The sequence below is a fragment of the Vicia villosa genome, unplaced genomic scaffold (genome assembly GCF_029867415.1).
Source record: "Vicia villosa cultivar HV-30 ecotype Madison, WI unplaced genomic scaffold, Vvil1.0 ctg.001920F_1_1, whole genome shotgun sequence".
NCBI classification, from domain to species: domain Eukaryota; kingdom Viridiplantae; phylum Streptophyta; class Magnoliopsida; order Fabales; family Fabaceae; genus Vicia; species Vicia villosa.
The window spans coordinates 401,793-420,876 of record NW_026705776.1 but is presented as its reverse complement, the minus strand read 5'-3'; the positions used below and the strand labels follow the sequence as shown (position 1 = coordinate 420,876).

At 37.2% G+C, this 19,084-nt stretch overlaps 1 protein-coding gene across 2 annotated transcripts; it reads left to right on the top strand.

Moving 5' to 3' along the window:
* The first annotated feature begins 13,833 nt into the window (after nucleotides 1-13,833).
* LOC131637131 (uncharacterized) lies at nucleotides 13,834-18,486 on the top strand. Of its 2 annotated transcripts, none has more exons than XM_058907721.1 (2): nucleotides 13,834-14,494; nucleotides 17,501-18,486. In XM_058907721.1, the coding sequence occupies exon 2, from the start codon at nucleotides 17,551-17,553 to the stop codon at nucleotides 18,190-18,192; it is 642 nt and encodes a 213-aa protein (XP_058763704.1). In that variant the 5' UTR covers nucleotides 13,834-14,494; nucleotides 17,501-17,550; the 3' UTR covers nucleotides 18,193-18,486. The 2 variants fall into 2 exon arrangements, with proteins under 2 accessions (XP_058763704.1, XP_058763703.1); XM_058907720.1 differs by lacking the exon at nucleotides 13,834-14,494 and adding an exon at nucleotides 15,356-17,064.
* Nucleotides 18,487-19,084: the final 598 nt, after the last annotated feature.

The following is a 19,084-nucleotide window of genomic DNA, read 5'->3' as shown; positions in this document are numbered from 1 at the left end:
CTTGTATCTTGTACATTACCTATCCCCAATCTCTTGTAGATAGATAAAGGCATAAGGCTCACACTTGCTCCCAAATCAATTAGCTTTCTTGAATGACCTATCCCCAATTGTACAAGGGATAGTCACAGAACCTCGATCTTTCTTCTTTACAGGAATCTTCATACCCTGCAAAATAGCACTACACGTTTCGGTTAGAATAATAGGGTCACGATCGATGGTTCTTTTCTTGGAGATGATGTCCTTCATAAATTTTGCATAAGTAGGCATTTGCTCTAATGCCTCCAAGAATGGGATATTAATCTCCAGCTTCTTGAACATCTCCAGGAACTTTTCAAAATTCTTCTCATGTTGTCCTTTTTTCTTATTCCGTACTGGAAAAGGAAGTTTTACTGCCGGTTGCTGTTTTTGTTCAACCACCTTCTCTTTCGGAGTCGGTTCCATCACCACCACTTCCTCAGCTTCTGGCTCATTTTCTCTTATCTCTAAGTCTACCTCCAACAATGGGTCTTCTTTCTCTTCATTATTTTCAACTACACCTTTCCCTTTACCGCTCCTAGTAACAATAGCACTTACATTATTATGATCTTTAGGATTGGTAACTGTGGCACTTGGCAAAGCGCCCGGCTGTTGAGTGTTTGCTAGTTGCTGTGCTATTTGACTCATCTGAATTTCCAGATTTTTAATGGAAGAACCCGTATTCCGGAAATTACTCCTCGTTTCTTCCTGAAACTGAGAGCTTTGAGCTGCCATTTTTTCGATGGCAATCTCCCAATCCGCTTTCTTGGGAGCTTGTTGCTGAGGTTGTTGATAATGTTGTTGAGGAGGTCTATACTGTTGTTGTGACTGTTGACCTTGATATGGAGGAATCCCTTGTTTAGGAGCACTCCCTGATTGATCCTTCCATGAAAAATTCGGATGATTTTTCCACCCCGGGTTGTAAGTATTTGAGTAGGGGTTGTTTTGTTTCAAGAAGTTTATTTCCTCTACTTGCTGAGCTGTAGCAACACACTGAACAGTAAAATGAGGTCCTCCACATATTTCACACCCTACCGGTTGACTTGCTTGAGCCGGTTGAACTTGTGCTACTGTTTGTTTTTCAAGACCCATCTGTTTCAATCTCCGCTCAACCTCCGCAGCTACCTGATCTTCAATTTTCACAACTTGAGTTGACAATTTCATATCCACTAATCCTTCAGGTTGGCTAACACTACGGTCATATAACTCCAAGTGTTCATTTGCCGCAATAGCTTCTATGATTTTTTTAACACCGGTGGCTGTTGCAAAGTTGGATGAGCCACCAGCTGTTGTGTCAATCAATTGCTTAGTCTTCATTTTAAGACCATTAAGAAAATTCTGCATTTGTTCAGTGACGTCCATGTTGTGAGTTGGACATGCCACCAATAACCTCTTGAATCTCTTATACGCATCCCCGAGTGATTCTCCTTCCTTCTGTTTAAAGTTAACAATATCATATCTCTTACGAATATAAACAGCACCCGGAAAATACTCATTCAGGAAGGTTGACTCCATTTGTTGCCATGTGGTAATACTCCCAGCAGGTAATGAGTAGAACCATTCTTCAGCGTCATCCGCTAATGTGAACGGAAACATAACCAACTTCTTTGCTTCTTCAGAGTGTCCTTCTATCTTCAGAGAAGTTGTCATGGTAAGAAACCTTTGTAAATGCTTGTTAGCATCTTCATTTATTCTTCCCGAAAAGGGTTTCTTCTCCAGCTGTCTAATCGTTGCTGGATGTAGCTGAAAGTGAGCCACATCCACCGGTTGATTCACAATCGTCATTCGGCCAGCTGGTGCATTTGCTCCACCATAATCACCCAACAACCTTTCTACAGGGTCAGCCATCGTTTCTGCCTCCGAATCTGAATGCTCGGAATGAATGGAGAGGATTTCCTCGTTATCATATTCAGAATCTTCTAGATTTTCTACCAACGCTTCCAGTCGTTCTTGCTTTGCTTTTCGAAGTCTCGCTCGCAATGATCGTTCTGGCTCTGCGTCAAAAATAAATTCTGCTGAGGCCTTACCTCGCATACAAAGATTAGATGATTGTTAGTTATAAGCAAATGAAATAACAGAAAAATAATTTTAGTTGCAAAGCAACAAAAATTCAATTGAACTATTCTTAAACTTATAATTTGGCAGTCCCCGGCAACGGCGCCAAAAACTTGATCGGAAAAATAGCAAGTGTACTATTTTCTACCGATGTAGTTATTAAAGTGGAAATTATCCAAGTATCGATCACAAGGACTGCTGTGGCAATATAAGTTTGGACAGTAATTCAATTGAACAAAAAGCACATGGGGTTGATTTGATTGGTTTGTTAAAGATTAAACTAAGTTGAAATAAGCAATATTTAAAAACGAGATTTTGTAATAAAATAAGAGAAAACATGCTAGGGTAGATGTATGAACCGCCTTGTAATTCGTATGACCGCTATTTCATGAAAGATTCGTTTGTATGAGTAAGTAACAATTCTTAATAGTTATTTTCCCTAATTCCTTAGCGGAAAATCATATGGTACATAAATTATGTTTTAATTCCTTAACAACCTAACTTTGTACCACGAACCATGTTCATGTAATCAAGAATGGATGATCACAATAGTTAAACCCTTATTCCTAAGCGATCCACTAATAGTGTTATAATTCAAAAAGCATTAACGTGGTTTGTCCGACCTAACGTTAACCGTAAATCAAGAATCTATTTTCCAATAGATAAAAGCATTAGACACTTTGAATATAAACTTAACTCATAAAACTTCAAAATCATAAAATAACGGTAATTCGATTCATTACATACTAGCAATTCAGGGACATCCCCCTACCATAAAGATGTTTAGCTACTCATAGTAATTAAGAAAACAAAAAGAGAAAATGAAGTCATTACAAGAAATTATCGGTCGATATGATCTCCAATCGCGAGTGCTCTTGAAGATCTCTTCCAAAACCCTTGATTGCTCTTTCTCTGTAATTCTCAATGCTCAATGATCCAAGATGCCCTCTCCTACTCAGAATTAGGTCTATGTATTGCAGATTCAAGTTCTGAACCAGTGAAAAGTCCGAACTACCCTTAATGAGGTTGGGGTCTTTTAACAATAGAAAACAAGAAAAGTTCTCGCGCCTGCCAACACGGGTCGTGTCCTGTGACACGGGCGCCCGTGTTGGCCCCCTGTCCAAAGTGTTGGATTTTCTTCCTCCCAGACTTCCTGACACGGGCCGTGTCCCGTGACACGGGCGGCCGTGTCAGGCCACTGATTTGCCTTCTCTTCTTTTCCTTCCTGCTTCCTGACACGGGCCGTGTCCCGTGACACGGGTACCCGTGTCAGACCTCTGGATGCACCGAGTCTTCATTCTTGCTTCGATTCCAGCTACTTTGGCTCTGCATTCTTCTTGTGAACTTTAACACGTAGACCTGAAACATAATCACTACCGAGACAAGCATCAAAGCATCTTAAAAACCATGAAATTATAGCATCAAAACAAAACACACAACTTAAACTAGACTTTCAAAAAACGAATAAAAACTATAAAGAACAGACAATTATGTTACCGAATTAATGAGATTTGTGCCCAGAGATTGATGAAAACACAGTACAAATTGGTGGCCGATCAGGGACCATGATCTTAATTGAGGCAACTGGCTAAGGTATCCTCGTATTCGAGGGACTGGCTATTCTGCAAAACAACACAAGGCAACAAGGCAACAGGCAACAGAGAGGTTTACCCAAAAGCGTGCGTGTGTGCACCAATCACGTGATCATACTCGGTTATTTTATCTTGTAAATTAGTGATTCTAAGTTAATTACAATCTTGCACTCCCTACAATTACTAACCATAATATCAATATTAACAATAATAATAGGGGAAGGGGAATTGTAACCAGCGGAGGAGAGGGGAATTGAAACCAGCGGGTTATAATTAAAACAATTAAAAACAGAAGATATAATAGTTTAGGGTTTAGAGTTACCGACACTCGTAGCTTTGGCAATTGACAAACCCTGAAGATTGGAAAAGGAAGAGTAAACAAAAGAGGGTGAGTGCATTATGGTTCGGAGGCAAACGAAATCAACCCTAAAAAATAAAAGATAAAGAAATTAAGAAAAAATAAATACAAAGGCACTTAGCTTTGCGTTTTGAATTTGATCTGACATGGTGGGCGGTCGGAGGTAGCTTCGAGATTAACCCTGAAAAGGCAAAAAGGCAAGGCACGTGAGTGTAAAATAGTCCATTGACTTTCGAGGTTTTTAACCCTATAAGGAAAATAAATATTTAAATGATAAAATAATAAAGAATGGTAAAGTCGGGACTTAGCATCGTATAAGGCGAGGCGCGTAGTCGGAAGGCACCTGAAAAGCCAACCCTGAAAAGGCACAGAAGATAAGAAATATTCAGTGTATGGAATGATCTTCGTAAACCCTGATCAGGGTACGAATTGAATAAGAAACTACGAATGATTTAATTAATTATTGGTCTCGCGACCTAATTAATTACATCGGGATGAGACAATTAAATCGAGTATACAAATAATTTTTATGAATTTTTTGGAGTTAAAATAACATAAATATGAGATTTTGAATATATATAAGTAATTAAATAAAAGGAAATAAATAAATATACAATTAAAATGTTTTAAATGAAATAAATATGATATACAAATAAATAGATATAATGTAATAATTAATATTAATTAGAAAAAAAGATAGATAATAAGTATATGTGAATTTAATAAATAAAATAAATAAATTATTAATTATATAAAAAGATTTTAGGAAATAATATATATGTAATAGTTTATCATAATTAGGAAAAGAAAATAATTAAAACAAATATATACATGCTAAAAAATAAAAATAAAAGGAGTTGTGTAATAAAAAATAAAAAATTATAAAAAACTTATCTTTTTATCCTGTGAGGCGCGCGCGTATGGACCATGGTGCACCTGCGTGCTTTGGTACGTGAGATCTGGATGGAGGATGATCATAGGGCTGGAATGAATAGAGCATACGATAACACGTACATCTTAAAGCACAGGATCTTCCAATTTTCAATTCAAAACGCGCGCCAGGGTCAACCAATGGGAGACTGACACGCAGTCATCCCCTACCTCTGGCCGTCGTTTTAGGTCTGGACAAAGCTTTTACCTACGGCGTCCTCCATAGCTAAAACCTGCCTTACACGAATACAAGCAAACGAAAGAAAAAATATTTCGCGAGGCCACCATTCAATTCGTTTGGACCTTGCGAGTTCATCTATGGCCTTAATTTGGTCAAAGATTACCTGTATTGAAAATCCCTAAAGCAAACCCTAGTAACCTAACAATGGCAAATCACTGTATATTCACGCAAACAACATAAGGATGATCCAGAAATGTTCCAAATACCATGGTGATCAATAATATGCAATCAATTTTCAAGAATGATGTATGAACAGGCACAATCAAATTCAAGAAAAGTGGCGACTTACCTTGCTTAAACGGAGGCAATTCGGGAGGTGTTGATTGCGTGTGATGATCCCAATTGCTTCAGGGACCTTCAGGGTGCGTGTTGGAAGCAATGAAACACCTTGAATTGGTTTATAACTCGAATTTGAACTTGAGATTTTCCTTGACTTTTGGAACTCGGTTTAGGGGTCTTGAAGGCAGAAATTCCGAACCCTTATGATCTGGATTACTCATGTACTTATAGGAGATTGAGATTAGGTCAAAACTTGGATCAAATTTTAACTAAATCATGAGATTGAATCTTGAGAAATTTGATTTATGGAACTTTCTAAACTTGTCCCAAAATTGACTCAATCTCTCTCAATTCCCCTATGCGCGAAATTATAGGGATAATTTGATATAAATGTAGATTGGATTTGATTGGTATTGGTCCTTTGATTGAATATTTGATTTTCCATGACTTATATGATTTTAATTCCTTTTTAATTAAAATAAAAAATCAAAATAAATCAACCAAGTAATATATTTTCGTGGCAAGGGGCTCTTGGGCTCTTGGATGCTTGAGGATCAAGATTGAATCAAAATAACTTGGGCCCATTTGCAAAAATATTCAAATTCCTTCGCATTTTTCCCTCCAAAATAGCCCAACTTTGACAAGGCATATCTCTTTCAATTTTTGAGGTATGGAAGTGTTCTAAGACTTTTTGGAAACCTTAAAGAGTCCTCTAACCAGTGTCTTTGGTCTCATATCAAAATTATTTTCCATACTCCTTGTGTGTCCTTTTGAAAAAAGTGTCTTTTGGTTGACTTTTGAAAAGGACCTATAATGTTTTGGTCTATATCTCTCAAATGAAGCATTTTTGGACTTGGCATGTGAGAGACAATTTTGTAGAGAATCAAATTTCCTTCAAAATGAGCTTTGGATGGGAAATTTCTGATGTTCCATGTGAGAGTTAGGATTGGTCAAAGTTCAGTTGACTTTTCCTATACAAAACCCTAATTTAGAAACTTTTTGATTTGTTGATTTTTAATCTCTCCTTGATGAACCATGATCAATTCTTGATCAAAGGGTGAATGATACTTCAATATGAGGATCTTGACAAAAAAATCAGGAGTTTTGACTTTACTTTGACCACAGTTGACTTTTAGGTTAACCTAGTCGACTGTTGACTTTTTGAACGATTGAGTGACCAATCTTTTGAGATAAGACTTGATATTTGTCATGGAGGTGATGTGAGATATATTGAGCCATATGAGATGCCTTTGAGCCATTGATTCATTTGATTCTCCTTTGAATAAGCCAAACCCTAGTTTCAGAGCCTTGCATAGGAGAGTGTGTTCTGGAGCTTTATGTATTGATTTGAATTGGTATAAGAGAAATTGTATGGGCGAATTTTGGGGCATGACAGCTGCCCCTGTTCAATTATCTTGAACCTGAAGATGTAGAGTGGTTTGTATGCCAGTCGGTATCTGAAGGTGGAAGACTATTGAACACTAGAATACCAAGAAATTTGCCCTAGCTGAAGTAGGGACTTTTGTCGGAGATGGGCTTAAAGATTCCATCCAGGTGTTTCGAGAAGATGTATGATGGAGATGGGCTTGAAGATGCCATCCGACTTGATATACTTGAGAGTTAGAATGTGTCGTACGTTAGACTGTTTATGAGCCTTAGACTTAGGTTGAGTCGTACGTTAGACTAGGTCTAGCTTGCATCCTCAGATGTCTGGAAAACCGTGTGTTAGGTCGAAGAATAAATCGTGCGTTAGACTATTCTCAATTGCATCCTCAAATGTCGGGAAAACCGTGCGTTAGGTCGAAGAATAAACCGTGCGTTAGACTATTCTCAATTGCATCCTCAGATGTCTGGAAAACCGTGCGTCAGGTTGATGGATGAGTCGTGCGTTAGACTAATCCAAATTGCATCCGTAGATGTCTGGAAAACCGTCCGTCAGGTTGATGGATGAGTCATGCGTTAGACTAATCCAAATTGCATCCGTAGATGTCTGGAATGTCGTGCGTTAGGCTGAAAAAAAATTTGTATTGAGGAATATTTGTTGGAGATGGGCTTAAAGATGCCATCTAGATGTCGAGACTGAAGTGTTTGAGAAGTAGTTATTTGAATGTTGATCGTATAGTAGATGAATTATATTTTTGGAGAGTTGGTCGTGTCAGCACCGTTCGTAGTAACTGAATTAGACTTTGGAAGATGATCGTGTCTACACCGTTCGTGATGATAGAATTAGATCTTTTTGTCGTGTCAGTACCGTTCGTAGTAACTGAATTAGACTTTAGAAAACAGTTGATCGTGTCCACACCGTTCGTGATGATGGAATTAGATATCTGAAAGTTGATCGTGTCAGTACCGTTCGTAATACCTGAATTAGATCCTGGAAAGATGATCGTGTCTACACCGTTCGTGATGATAGAATTAGATTCTTTAAAGGTCGATCGTGTCAGCACCGTTCGTAGTAACCGAATTAGATCTTGGAGAGATAGTCGTGTCTACACCATTCGTGATGATAGAATTAGATTCTCTTGTCGTGTCAGCACTGTTCGTAGTAACTGAATTAGACTGAGAAGGTCATTGATCGTGTCTACACCGTTCGTGTTGATAGAATTAGATCTCTGAGAGTTGACCGTGTCAGTACCGTTCGTAGTAACTGAATTAGATCTTTGAAAATGATCGTGTCATTACCGTTCGTGGTAAATGAATTAGATCTTCGAGCGTTGACCGTGTCAGTACCATTCGTAGTAGCTGAATTAGATCTTGGAAAGTTGGAGATTTCGTTTATTTGTCAGTACCTGTATCCTGCAATAGGTATAGTTATGCAATGTCATGATGCATGTATTATGTAATGAGTCCCTCAAAATAAATGAGAAACTTTGTATGTTATGGATGAATTCATTACGAGGTAATGTATGCAATGTATGAATATGTTTATGACATATGATATGTGATTTATGTTGTCTTCATTGAGAAAATAAATCTCTATGCCTTTGTGATTTTGATGTCTGATCTTATTTGAAGATGCTCAGCTGGGAATTTATGATTCTTGCTTGGGGATGATCAGTAACTTGATGGACCCTGATTGGGGACAAAAGTATTAGTAACCCATAAAGTGTTGGAGAACCAGTAGTGTTGAAGATGTAAACTCTGTTGGGGAGCCATGTCTTTGTCGGGACGGGAGCATTTAATGATTACTCTGTGGGGATATGATCTTGTGGACCCGGATCTGTGGGAGACATGGGTGTCTTGAAAGTTTCCCCCAGTATTATAGTAACTGCCATTCCTGGATTTGATTGATCAGGCCACACCACTGAGTATTGATCAAGATGTCTGACTGGACTTGCATAAATTTGCCCCTGCTAGAAAGAACTTTAGAAGGGTCCGCCTCGCGAGGACTTTATGAGGTGTGCACTATGGGCGACATGCCCCTAGTGCTTAGTATAATGCCCCTGATTGTTGATGCTTCTGAGAGATTTTTGAAGTTTGACCTGATTGCCCCCAGATTGATCAGGAAAACGTGTTGTGCCCCTTGTATACATAAGAGACGTTGCTTCTCGGAGTAATCTTGTCTATCGGGATGACTTTCAATCATTAGTTGTACCCTGTGCAAGTTCTTTCTGATGCTAACATTTGAAATTATGTAGCAAAATATGTTTAATAATGAATTCATGAGATGCAATGCATACGTCTGTCTTGAGTCTTTGGAAAACATTAAAACAAAAGATGTAAAAGCGCGATATTTGTAAAAACATACTATTTTTAACAATGTGATGTTTATAAAAACAGGATATCAACTTAACATTTGTAGTAAACCTTAAGGAGTCGGGATACCTTTTTGGTGACAGTATACTTTCGAACTAACCATGCTTCAATTAGGACTTTAAAGGGTTGTAACGTGGCTTGGTTCACGATTTTAAGAAACAAAGGATAAAGGCTCAATGTAACACCCCTCTAATAACCCGCGGCAAATAGCATCGTTTTTAAATCAGAGTAACATGTAGAGAGGCATCACAATTTGATAAAGTGAAGAAAACATACGTCGGTACATATCATGCATTCACTGAAACAACTGAAATTATAACTCATTAAATAAAATCATGTTTTACACAGCGGAATCAAAACACATAGTCAACATTCATCATTAATGTATCCGACTCAACCAACAAAACCAATTAGAGTTATAATCAACTCAAAACAAACGTGTTCCCAGTGTTACATCTATCAGAGCATGACACCGACACTATAACTAAAAACCGACTTATGAGCTAATCCTCACCAAGTCGCGCCGTTATCCTCAATCTGAAAATGACAACAAGTAAGGGTGAGTCTCATCACAGTTAACCAATGTTATTGCATCATAAATAATAACATATCATAGTTATATCATTCACCCAATTGTTTCATATTCAGACAAATCATCGTTCATACATCCACAGATAAACACACGGTCAACATGTAACATATATCATCATGCTATAAACAAATCATGCACATGTATGAAACTGACACTATGCATGTGGTACCAATCATCACCAGTGGAAATCATCCACCGACCGATCTATCATCATCCAGATACGGCCCTGCCAGCACAAATTCCACACAATGGGAATTCTGCCCCTCGCTGAATCCTCTCATCATATAGGACTCAGCCCATGTTTTATGAATGCATGCAACATATATATAACATACTTCATCATCATACTATGAGTAGCATCATCTATACTCATTTCATCCTCATCATCATCGTCATCAAGCATGTTCATATATATATATTCACATCATTCAAATACAATTAAAACATCAGTAAACCACAGAAATCACATCACAAGGTTTACACAGTACCAATTAGTATACAAAACAGGCCTACAAATTGAAAGTTACACATCATCGAACTTTTCAGAAAATCACAAAACAGAAATTTCACATACTGGAAGCCATACGCGTATCATAGGGTCCATACGCGTCCATACGCGTATCCCCTTGCCTCATACGCGTATCATACGCATCTCAACAGAATCAGATTTTGCCTACAAGCAACCTCATACGCGTATCAGTATAGCCATACGCGTATCACCAGAATAATTTTCCTCTTTCCAAATTCCCATACGCGTATGAGCATCCTCATACGCTCTCATACGCCAAAACACCAGTACGTGGTATTTGGTACTGTCGCGGGCGAAAACCGTTTTGTTCCTCTTTTTTGTGGGATGAGACACCTGATGCCTTCTTTGGGCTCGAGTGCTCATAAAAATGATTTTTCTTTTATTTCGACCAAACTTTTTATTATTTCCAAAGGAGGAAAAGGAAAAAAGCTGCAATAACCTAAAAGTGGGGGGAGATCTTGGGTAAGAGGGTTGGTTATACGAAGGGAAGGTATTAGCACCCAACGTATCTGTAGTACTCTACAGGGTTCTTTATTGTTTTTCATTCTATGTTACGGTGGAGGTTCTGTTGTGAAATAGGTGGGACCTAAGGTGTCTGTTTGATTATGCTCGCAAAGATCATCGCGATCCTCTGCATACATATCCCTTAGAGGGAATCAGAGCATCTGTAGCTCGGGGTCTACGGGTGCTAAGGTTTGAATGGTTTTTTTTGTTTTGTTTTGCTCGCCAAGGATCGACCTTGTGCCTACGTATTCTCAAAGGGATGTTGAGAAAGTCAGAGCAATCGTAGTTCCCACTTATGCTAGTGGAAGCAAAGGAAAATAGACAAATGTCATCTAAATGCTAGATGTATCTAATCTATATCATCACATACATCTGTTTGATTTTGTTTGTTTAACCAGCCTTGTGGCAAAAACTTTCAATGAAGTCAGCCTTGTGACAAAAAGTTTTGATTAATCAGCCAGCCTCGTGGCAAAAGTTTCAATGAAGTCAGCCTTGTGACAAAAACTTTGATTAATCATCCAGTACGGTGGTAAAACAGTTTGATTTGATTAGCCAGACTTGTGGCAAAAAGTTTGATTGATTAGCCAGACTTGTGGCAAAAAAGTTTGATTGATTGATTGTTTGTGATGATATATAAGAGATACTCCTAGCATAGAGATGAAAAATGTCTAATCTCCTAGGGTATTTGGTTTTGGATATTGGGGGATGCTTATAAGAAGCCCGTGGGTCCTTGTACGAAGCCCAAGAGGAGGCTATCCGAGGGTCCTTGCATTGTAAGCCCAAGAGGAGGCTATGGGAGGGACAATCCAGGGTCCTTGCATTGTAAGCCCAAGAGGAGGCTATGGGAGGGTCACTCGTTTGTACAAAGCCCAAGGGGAGGCATGGTATAGTTGGTTTGAGCTCTTAGAGCGATTTCACCGGGAAACCATACTCTATGTCCTAACCTAAACTAGTGGAGATTCTTTGCACAAAGCCCAATAGGAGGCTATGGGGAACCTAGTGTTGTACTAAGTTGAACAAGTATATATAACACAAACACACATATGAACAAGTACGAACAAATATGCACAAGTACATGAACAAATATGAACAGTTACAAAGTGTGTGTATATAATGGAGTTTATGAAGGAAATATACCTGTAAGCATGATCCATTTGTATACACAGGGCTCGGGACTCATACTCGGGGAGAGGTCCACTTGAGTTTATTCAAAGCTATACAAACAGGTATTTACAAAGGGGCTTGGGACTTATACCTACATGGAGGCCCATGGTATTTTTGGGAAGATTTAAAGAAACCTTCATTTTTGGTTTGTTATTCAAAGTTAAAAAACAGATTGAGATATGTACAAAAGGTGTATGTACAAAAAGGCGTACAATGAAATACCTAATTTCATGTACTGGAGTGGGTATGTACAAAAGGGCTTGGGGCTTATACCTACATGGAGGCCCATGGTATATTGAAAAGTTTTGTTTCTTTGGAGTTTTGTTGCTTTGAAAATGATTTGAAAATTGTTTGAAAATTGTTTATTTTGAAGAAGTTTTATTGTTTTTTAAAAAAAATGTTTTGAAAACGGTAAGAAAAGAAATGAAATGGGACTTACACTCTCTAATATTCGAGAGGCCCCACTGTTTTGAAAAACAATGGATGATTTGAAAGTGAATTGATTACTGTTGTGAAAACAGTTGATTGAGTTTTAGGCTTACCTCGAAGAATGAGAAAATTGGATTTCTGAGTTTGAGGTGTTACCGTGATCCTCAAGTAATGTGCTTGGAATAAATTAGGATCTCAACAGATATTAAGCATCCTTACCAGCAGAAAAGATTGTCGAATAAGCTCACAGTTTTCAGCATTCCATGATCATCCAGTAATTGTTTATGGAATTCTACAGCAAATGGAAGACCAAACAAAACAGACAGATCCAAAAGACAACAGAGAAATAATCTCGAAGTCTCGGATGAAGTTAGAAAATTCAAGTAAAATGTGCAACAGTAACCAATTAGAAATTTAAATGATTAACTACACAAAATAATATGAAAATATCAAATTCAAATTAATTCTAAAAGAAGATATTTTTTGTGGTTTTTTCATGAAAAGAGATAAAATAATTAGAAACACAAACTTAAATATGCATCTAATATATTTTTGTTGTTTTAATAAGAATTAAAAAAACATACTTATGAACATATGAAAATATTAAAAACATATTTTTGTCATTTTTAATAAGGATTAGAAAATAAAACTAAATCCTATATTAAATTAAAAATACTAAGTTTTATGTAAAACTATTTTCTAAAGAAAACTTAAAAGAAATAGTTAATAAAAAAAACTAAGTATTTGGGCCAGAGGGGGTGTGTGTTGTACCCTAAATTTTGCCCCAACTTTTTATCTGCATCATTTACACTTAGTATTCTTATTTTATCTCAAAAAATTCAAAAAAAAATATATGTAGTGATCTTATACATTCATTTGCATCATTCTCATTCGAAAAATTAAAAAATATATATATACATTCATTTCATAACATCATTTTAGAATTAATGGTATTTTTGGTTATTCTTATTTTGGATTTTATAATTTTAATTTTTAAATTCAATTTAGATATAAGTTGAGTTTTAATTAAAATTAATAAATCATTTTATTGTATTTTTTGTTATTACTTGTTTTTTTTTATTGTTTCTTTCTAATAGGTGCAAATAAAGAAGAGATCCATTTTTAAACAAAGACAATTGATGTGGTCCAAGTTGATCCATGTTGTTTTAAGGGCCCATTATCATTTTGAAGCCTTTTTGAAGATATTTGAAAGCCAAGAAGAAATTTGTATGGGACCCTCTCAAAATATCCCTCACGTTTTCTCTCACACAGCATATTACACTAACTTTCACCAATTCTGAAAAAAATCTCAAAAGGAACTCATCTAGAAACTCACTACAGACAAAATTTTCAGCCAGCTTTCATATTTTTTCCTCACGCGTTTTCCTTCCTCTCCGCAAAATCAGCCTATCCTCTCCACTCCATAACAGAATTTGATTCCCTATCTTCACTCAATTCTCCTTTTTACCCTCACTCTCCATTTCCTATATAAGAAGGACCTCATTCACAAGCAAAGGAGGAGAAAAAGTTAATGTTACTCTGCCAAAATACACAGAAAATTCTCCTCCACAAAATTCACCTTCATCCTTCTGGAAATTTTATGAAACAGACCCAAAACCTTTACTCCAAATATTCACCAAACCTTCACTAAACCTCACGAACCTGCTACTTTCAACATATCACCTTCAAACCCTTCATCAATAAACATAAACCTGCAAATTCCACCTTCCAACTGTAACCCTGCTTCATCCATCCACGCAGATCCGAAACCATCTATCTGCAACCTTCTACCACTCAAAACCTTCATATCCATCATCACCTGCACTTTCAAACGCGACAACAGCTGGAACGTTTCACAACATCGCACGACCTTCAGGATTCACACGCGAATCATCATCGCTTCACACCGCAACTTCGACTTCAACTCATTTCCCTCAACGCATCTTGCTGAACCACAGCAACTCGACATCTCCAACGACTCAGTATCGGACTCGGTAGCACATCAATCAACAACACCGCTTTCACCGTTCCCTACGACGTCTCCGTTTCCGTAAGTAATTCGTTTTCTCGCTTACGATTCCGTTGAAGCTAATATGCTGTTGTTTGTTGCTATTCTGAATGCATGATTTTGTATGTTGCTACTTGGCTTAAACTTTGTGTATATTCTGTTGAATTTGTTTCACTGATTTGTGAATTGGATTTTGTTGTTGTTGTTTAACTTGAATCGAGTGATTTGTGAGAGTTTTGCGAGATAGGTCGTTTGAGATTTGCTGAACCGAGTGAGAGTTAAATACAGAGATTAATCGATCGATGAATGTTTGAGAGATGAATAGAGTTTGTGTTTGGATCATAATAACTGAATAAGTTGATAGAGAAAAACAGAATTGTTGAGATGAGAGAGTTTGACCGAGGGTGAGAGAAGAACAGAGGATGACGAGAGACGTGAGGTTGGGAAAGAGAGGAGATTAGGCGTGTGCGGTTTAGTTTTTAGTTTTTAGGGTTTACAGTTTAATTCATTTTCTTTGGGCCAATCAGTTTGAGCCCAGCTGAATCTATTTGCTCACATCACCCCCTTTTCAGCACGTTACCCCCCCGGGGTTGATATATTTCGATTGTGGGCCAATTGCCTCAAGCCCAGCGAGACTTTCCTTTTCACACCCCATGTTTACATTTTAGCCCATTTATTATTGTCTTTTAATTTAGTTTTATTTGATATTTGATTTATCTTCTTTAATAATGTTTAATTTCTTATAATTCCAAAAATACAAAAAATATGTTAATATATTAGATTAATTAGATTTTATTTTCCATATTAAAAACACCAAAAATATGTTGTTTAATTTTAATTTCCTTTAGATTTAATATGCTTATTTCTATATTTTCTCTTTTGTTATTCTCTTAATTAATTGTTAATATTTTCTTTATCATTTCTCATGCATCATTATATATATCCGTTGCTAATATTTTCTTGACTTTTGTGAGGTACTACTATCATTGAGGCATTGAACTTTATTGTGGACATTTATAATTCATTTTTATTTTTGTATATATTATCCTTTTATTTAGTTTTAATTTTCGATTGGGTTGTAATAATTTCCGTTAAGTTTCATCCCCATTCGTTAAGTGTGTAATCCCCATCCCCGAAGCCTTGTAATAATTTTACCGCTTTCCTTTACCGCTTTATTTTATTATTGCTTGCATGCTTTAACCGTTTTTTTCAAAATAAAATTAGGACCTTAGCCGTTTTCTACCATAAGTCGATTGCACTTCACGCATCGCCATCAACCGTACTTACACATGCACACTTGCACGTACACTCTTATTTTACCTCTTTCATGTTCATTCCTTTATGTTTGAACCCTTATGCTTGTATGGATTTTACCTGTATGAGCTTGTTTGTTTTCATTTACTTCTTCCATTTTTCTCTTTTAATAAATCTTCACCCCCGCATTACTTGGTCCATATACCAAGCTCCCAACCAACTCTTTGTAAGTCGAGTGCCTCGCGCATCGCCATCGACCTGTTTTTCAAAACTCTTTTCTTAATAAAACCTTGACTTTTGTCATGTGATCTTCTTTAAACTCTTTTGTGCACTTGCACTCTTTTTCTTTTAAAACTGTTTTCAATAAAACCTTTTTTTCAAAACTTTTGAGCAGAACTACAAATGCTCTGACTTCTCCATTGCACTGAGGAGGTATGTAGGCACAAGATTTTACATCTTGCCGAGCAAACTTTTGTAAATAATCTTTTTCTTTTGTAAATAACCTTTTCTTTTCTCTTTTCTCTCTTTTTAGCAAACAAAACCGCTTTAACTTTCAAACACAGATTTTCAAAAGGTTCCTGTGGAGTACCACAGATGTGAGGGGTGCTAACACCTTCCCCTTACATAACCAACCCCCGTATCCAGATTTCTTTTGTGGTTTTTTTCGAGTTTTTTCCCTTTCCTCTTTTGGAATCAAAAAAGTTCGGTGGCGACTCTTGCTTTTTAACGAATTAAGTTAACCAATGACTTAAACTCAAAATTTTTGCCGCTACAGAAAAGTGGCGACTCTGCTGGGGACTTTCTTAAGTGGGTTTAGCCTATTTTGTTTATCTGTGTGTTTATGTTATTGCTTATTGTTTGCTTTTTCTTTTTGTATATATCTTATTTTGTATATATTCTTATCTGTTTATGTGGTTACTTGGGTGATACCTTGTGATATGAGATAAAGTTCTAACCCGGACTTTTGTGAGTAACTTGAGATAGGAGGTGGTAAGACCAATAGTTGCATGTCAGGAGCGATCCTTAACATGAGCATCATATGGTGGAACCCCAATCAGTGGAGGCCTCATGGAAGGTAGTAGATGTTGTTACGAGCTATCGTAAGAACGCTATTATTTTCAATAGTGAGTGTCCGTAGAAGCTGAATGACCTAGAACCCTTTTAACCCATCTAAGCCTTTTTTAGGATGTAGCGCAGAAACAAGTTCAAGTACCAATTTGTTCTTGTTGTCATGCGATGGTACGCTCAGACGAGGTCTTTTTAGGAATATTATTGGTGCCCATGAGCAATTGTGTGTGCTGGTAGTATCCGATAGAAGATTGAAAACTCTGGGAACCTTTGTAGAACCCGTTTGGCAGGTACAAAATTCCCTAGTACATTCCTTTGTGGGTTGTTCTTAATCTTGACTCCATGCTCGTGACTTTGAACCTTGTTTGTGTGACCCTGTGAGACCTTGATTATGATGGATACATAAACCATGCATTCGTTTGATTTCTAAGGAACTCATAGGTCTTTCTTTGTAAACATCATAAGTTTCATCAAACTCAATGGATCTTGGGTGTTGATGGGGTGAAAACCCTAATCCACCAAAATGGATGATTGATCTTGATGATAACTTGATCAATGCTTTGATCCAATTTAGGATTTACGTCCTTCATGCTTTGATGTTTACAAATTAACAACTTGAATTCTTTGAAAATCAAACAACATTGCATTTGCATTGCATCATTTGCATATTTCATGCATTTATCCAGGTTGTCCAGAAAACTTATTCTTGTCTGTCTCCATCTTCAGAGCCGTCTATCTACCGTCAAGCTGATTCCTCGACACATTGAACTAGAAACATGTATCTGAAGAGTATGGAAGAACTTCAACAAGACCAAGAGTTGCTAAGAGCAGAGGTTAGCCAGTTGAAAATACAGATGGATCAGATTATGGAAACCCTGCAAGTCTTGTTGAAGAGAGAATGCAACTTTCCTCCGATTATTACAAAGCAAGTGGATACTCATTTAGCCTTTTCCGTTGCTACTTCAAATCAAGGGCAACCATCTGTTATGTCATGTGATTCATATTTTGGAGTAGAGAAGGAAACACCTGTTTGCTTTCCTCAATCAGTGCTTCGTAGGACTCTGCATCAACGTCCATTGTCTGTTCCTTCTCAAGGTAACAAAAAGCAGAAACAAGATCGGAATCGTGATAGGACTCACTTTGATCCTATTCCTATGTCATACACTGAACTGTATCCTACTTTGGTCCGGAAAGGGTTAATTACAACAAGAGCCATGCCTCCTCCTCGAAACCCTCCCTCAATAGGATTTCGGCCTGATCTTCATTGTGAGTTTCATCAGGGTGGTGCTGGCCATGATTTAGAACATTGTTATGCTTTGAAGACCTTGGTGCAAGAGTTGGTTAGATCAAAGATGCTATCTTTCAGGGATATGGGTCCTAACGTTGTCACTAATCCTTTGCCAGATCAAAGTGGCTGAAGACAAGTCAAAGCCAGATGGTCTCCTAAAGCCAAGTGTTTCAGACAGGATAGCCCATCCTTGTTGCTGATTAATCACTAGGCCTTTGTTTCTTTACTGTTTGCATTTCCTTTATTGTATTGTTTGCTTTCAAACTTGTTTATTCCTGAATGTTAATTTTAATGAAATGAGCATTGCATATTTTGAATTCATTCACATCTACTACTATGTTTATGCCTTCTTTTACAAAATTTTCTTCCATTTGCTTTCTCTATCAAACTTGTGTTTTATGCAAAGATTGGAGGGAGGATGATGACAACGAAATACCCAAGTTGTTGACTTGTATGCTTTCAAATAGAACGTTGTTGATGATGTACAGGCATTGTTTCGATTCCCAAACACTGGAGAAATAAGGAAGTTAATCCCTTGTTAACCCCTTTGAGCCTTCGAAGTAGGAGTTTCTTTCTGTACGAAAAAACCCGCATTTTAAACCTGGGGCAGGGTAGTTCTCAGTTAATTTGGTTGTGCATTCTATTTTAAGAGAATCATTCAGTACACCTTTCAACAAAGGTTTCAATCACAAGCTTTCCTCCGCATACATCAAAGAAGTGTTGGATATGTCAATCAAAAGCCAATGATGGTTCATCAATCAATAAGCAAGGCAGTCACTATCTTTCAAAAAAAAAGTATCAAAAAATAGAATCAAAGAAAAGCCTGCTAAGTCAAGACCAAAAATGACTTAGGCAAAAACAAGGTCATCCCGCTGACTGTAAGTTCAAAAATAAACAGTTCAGGCAAAAGTTAGGGATATCAAAAGAAAAAGATGAAAAAAGAGAAGTCAATAAATTCTCAAACAACAAAATGTTGTGACTATCAAAAGGATGAAGTGACTGCCATCTCAAAAGTTCTCTTT

Coding starts and splice junctions, on each gene's coding strand:
- LOC131637131 (XM_058907721.1), top strand. CDS start 17,551: ATGTATCTGAAGAGTATGGAAGAACTTCAACAAGACCAAGAGTTGCTA.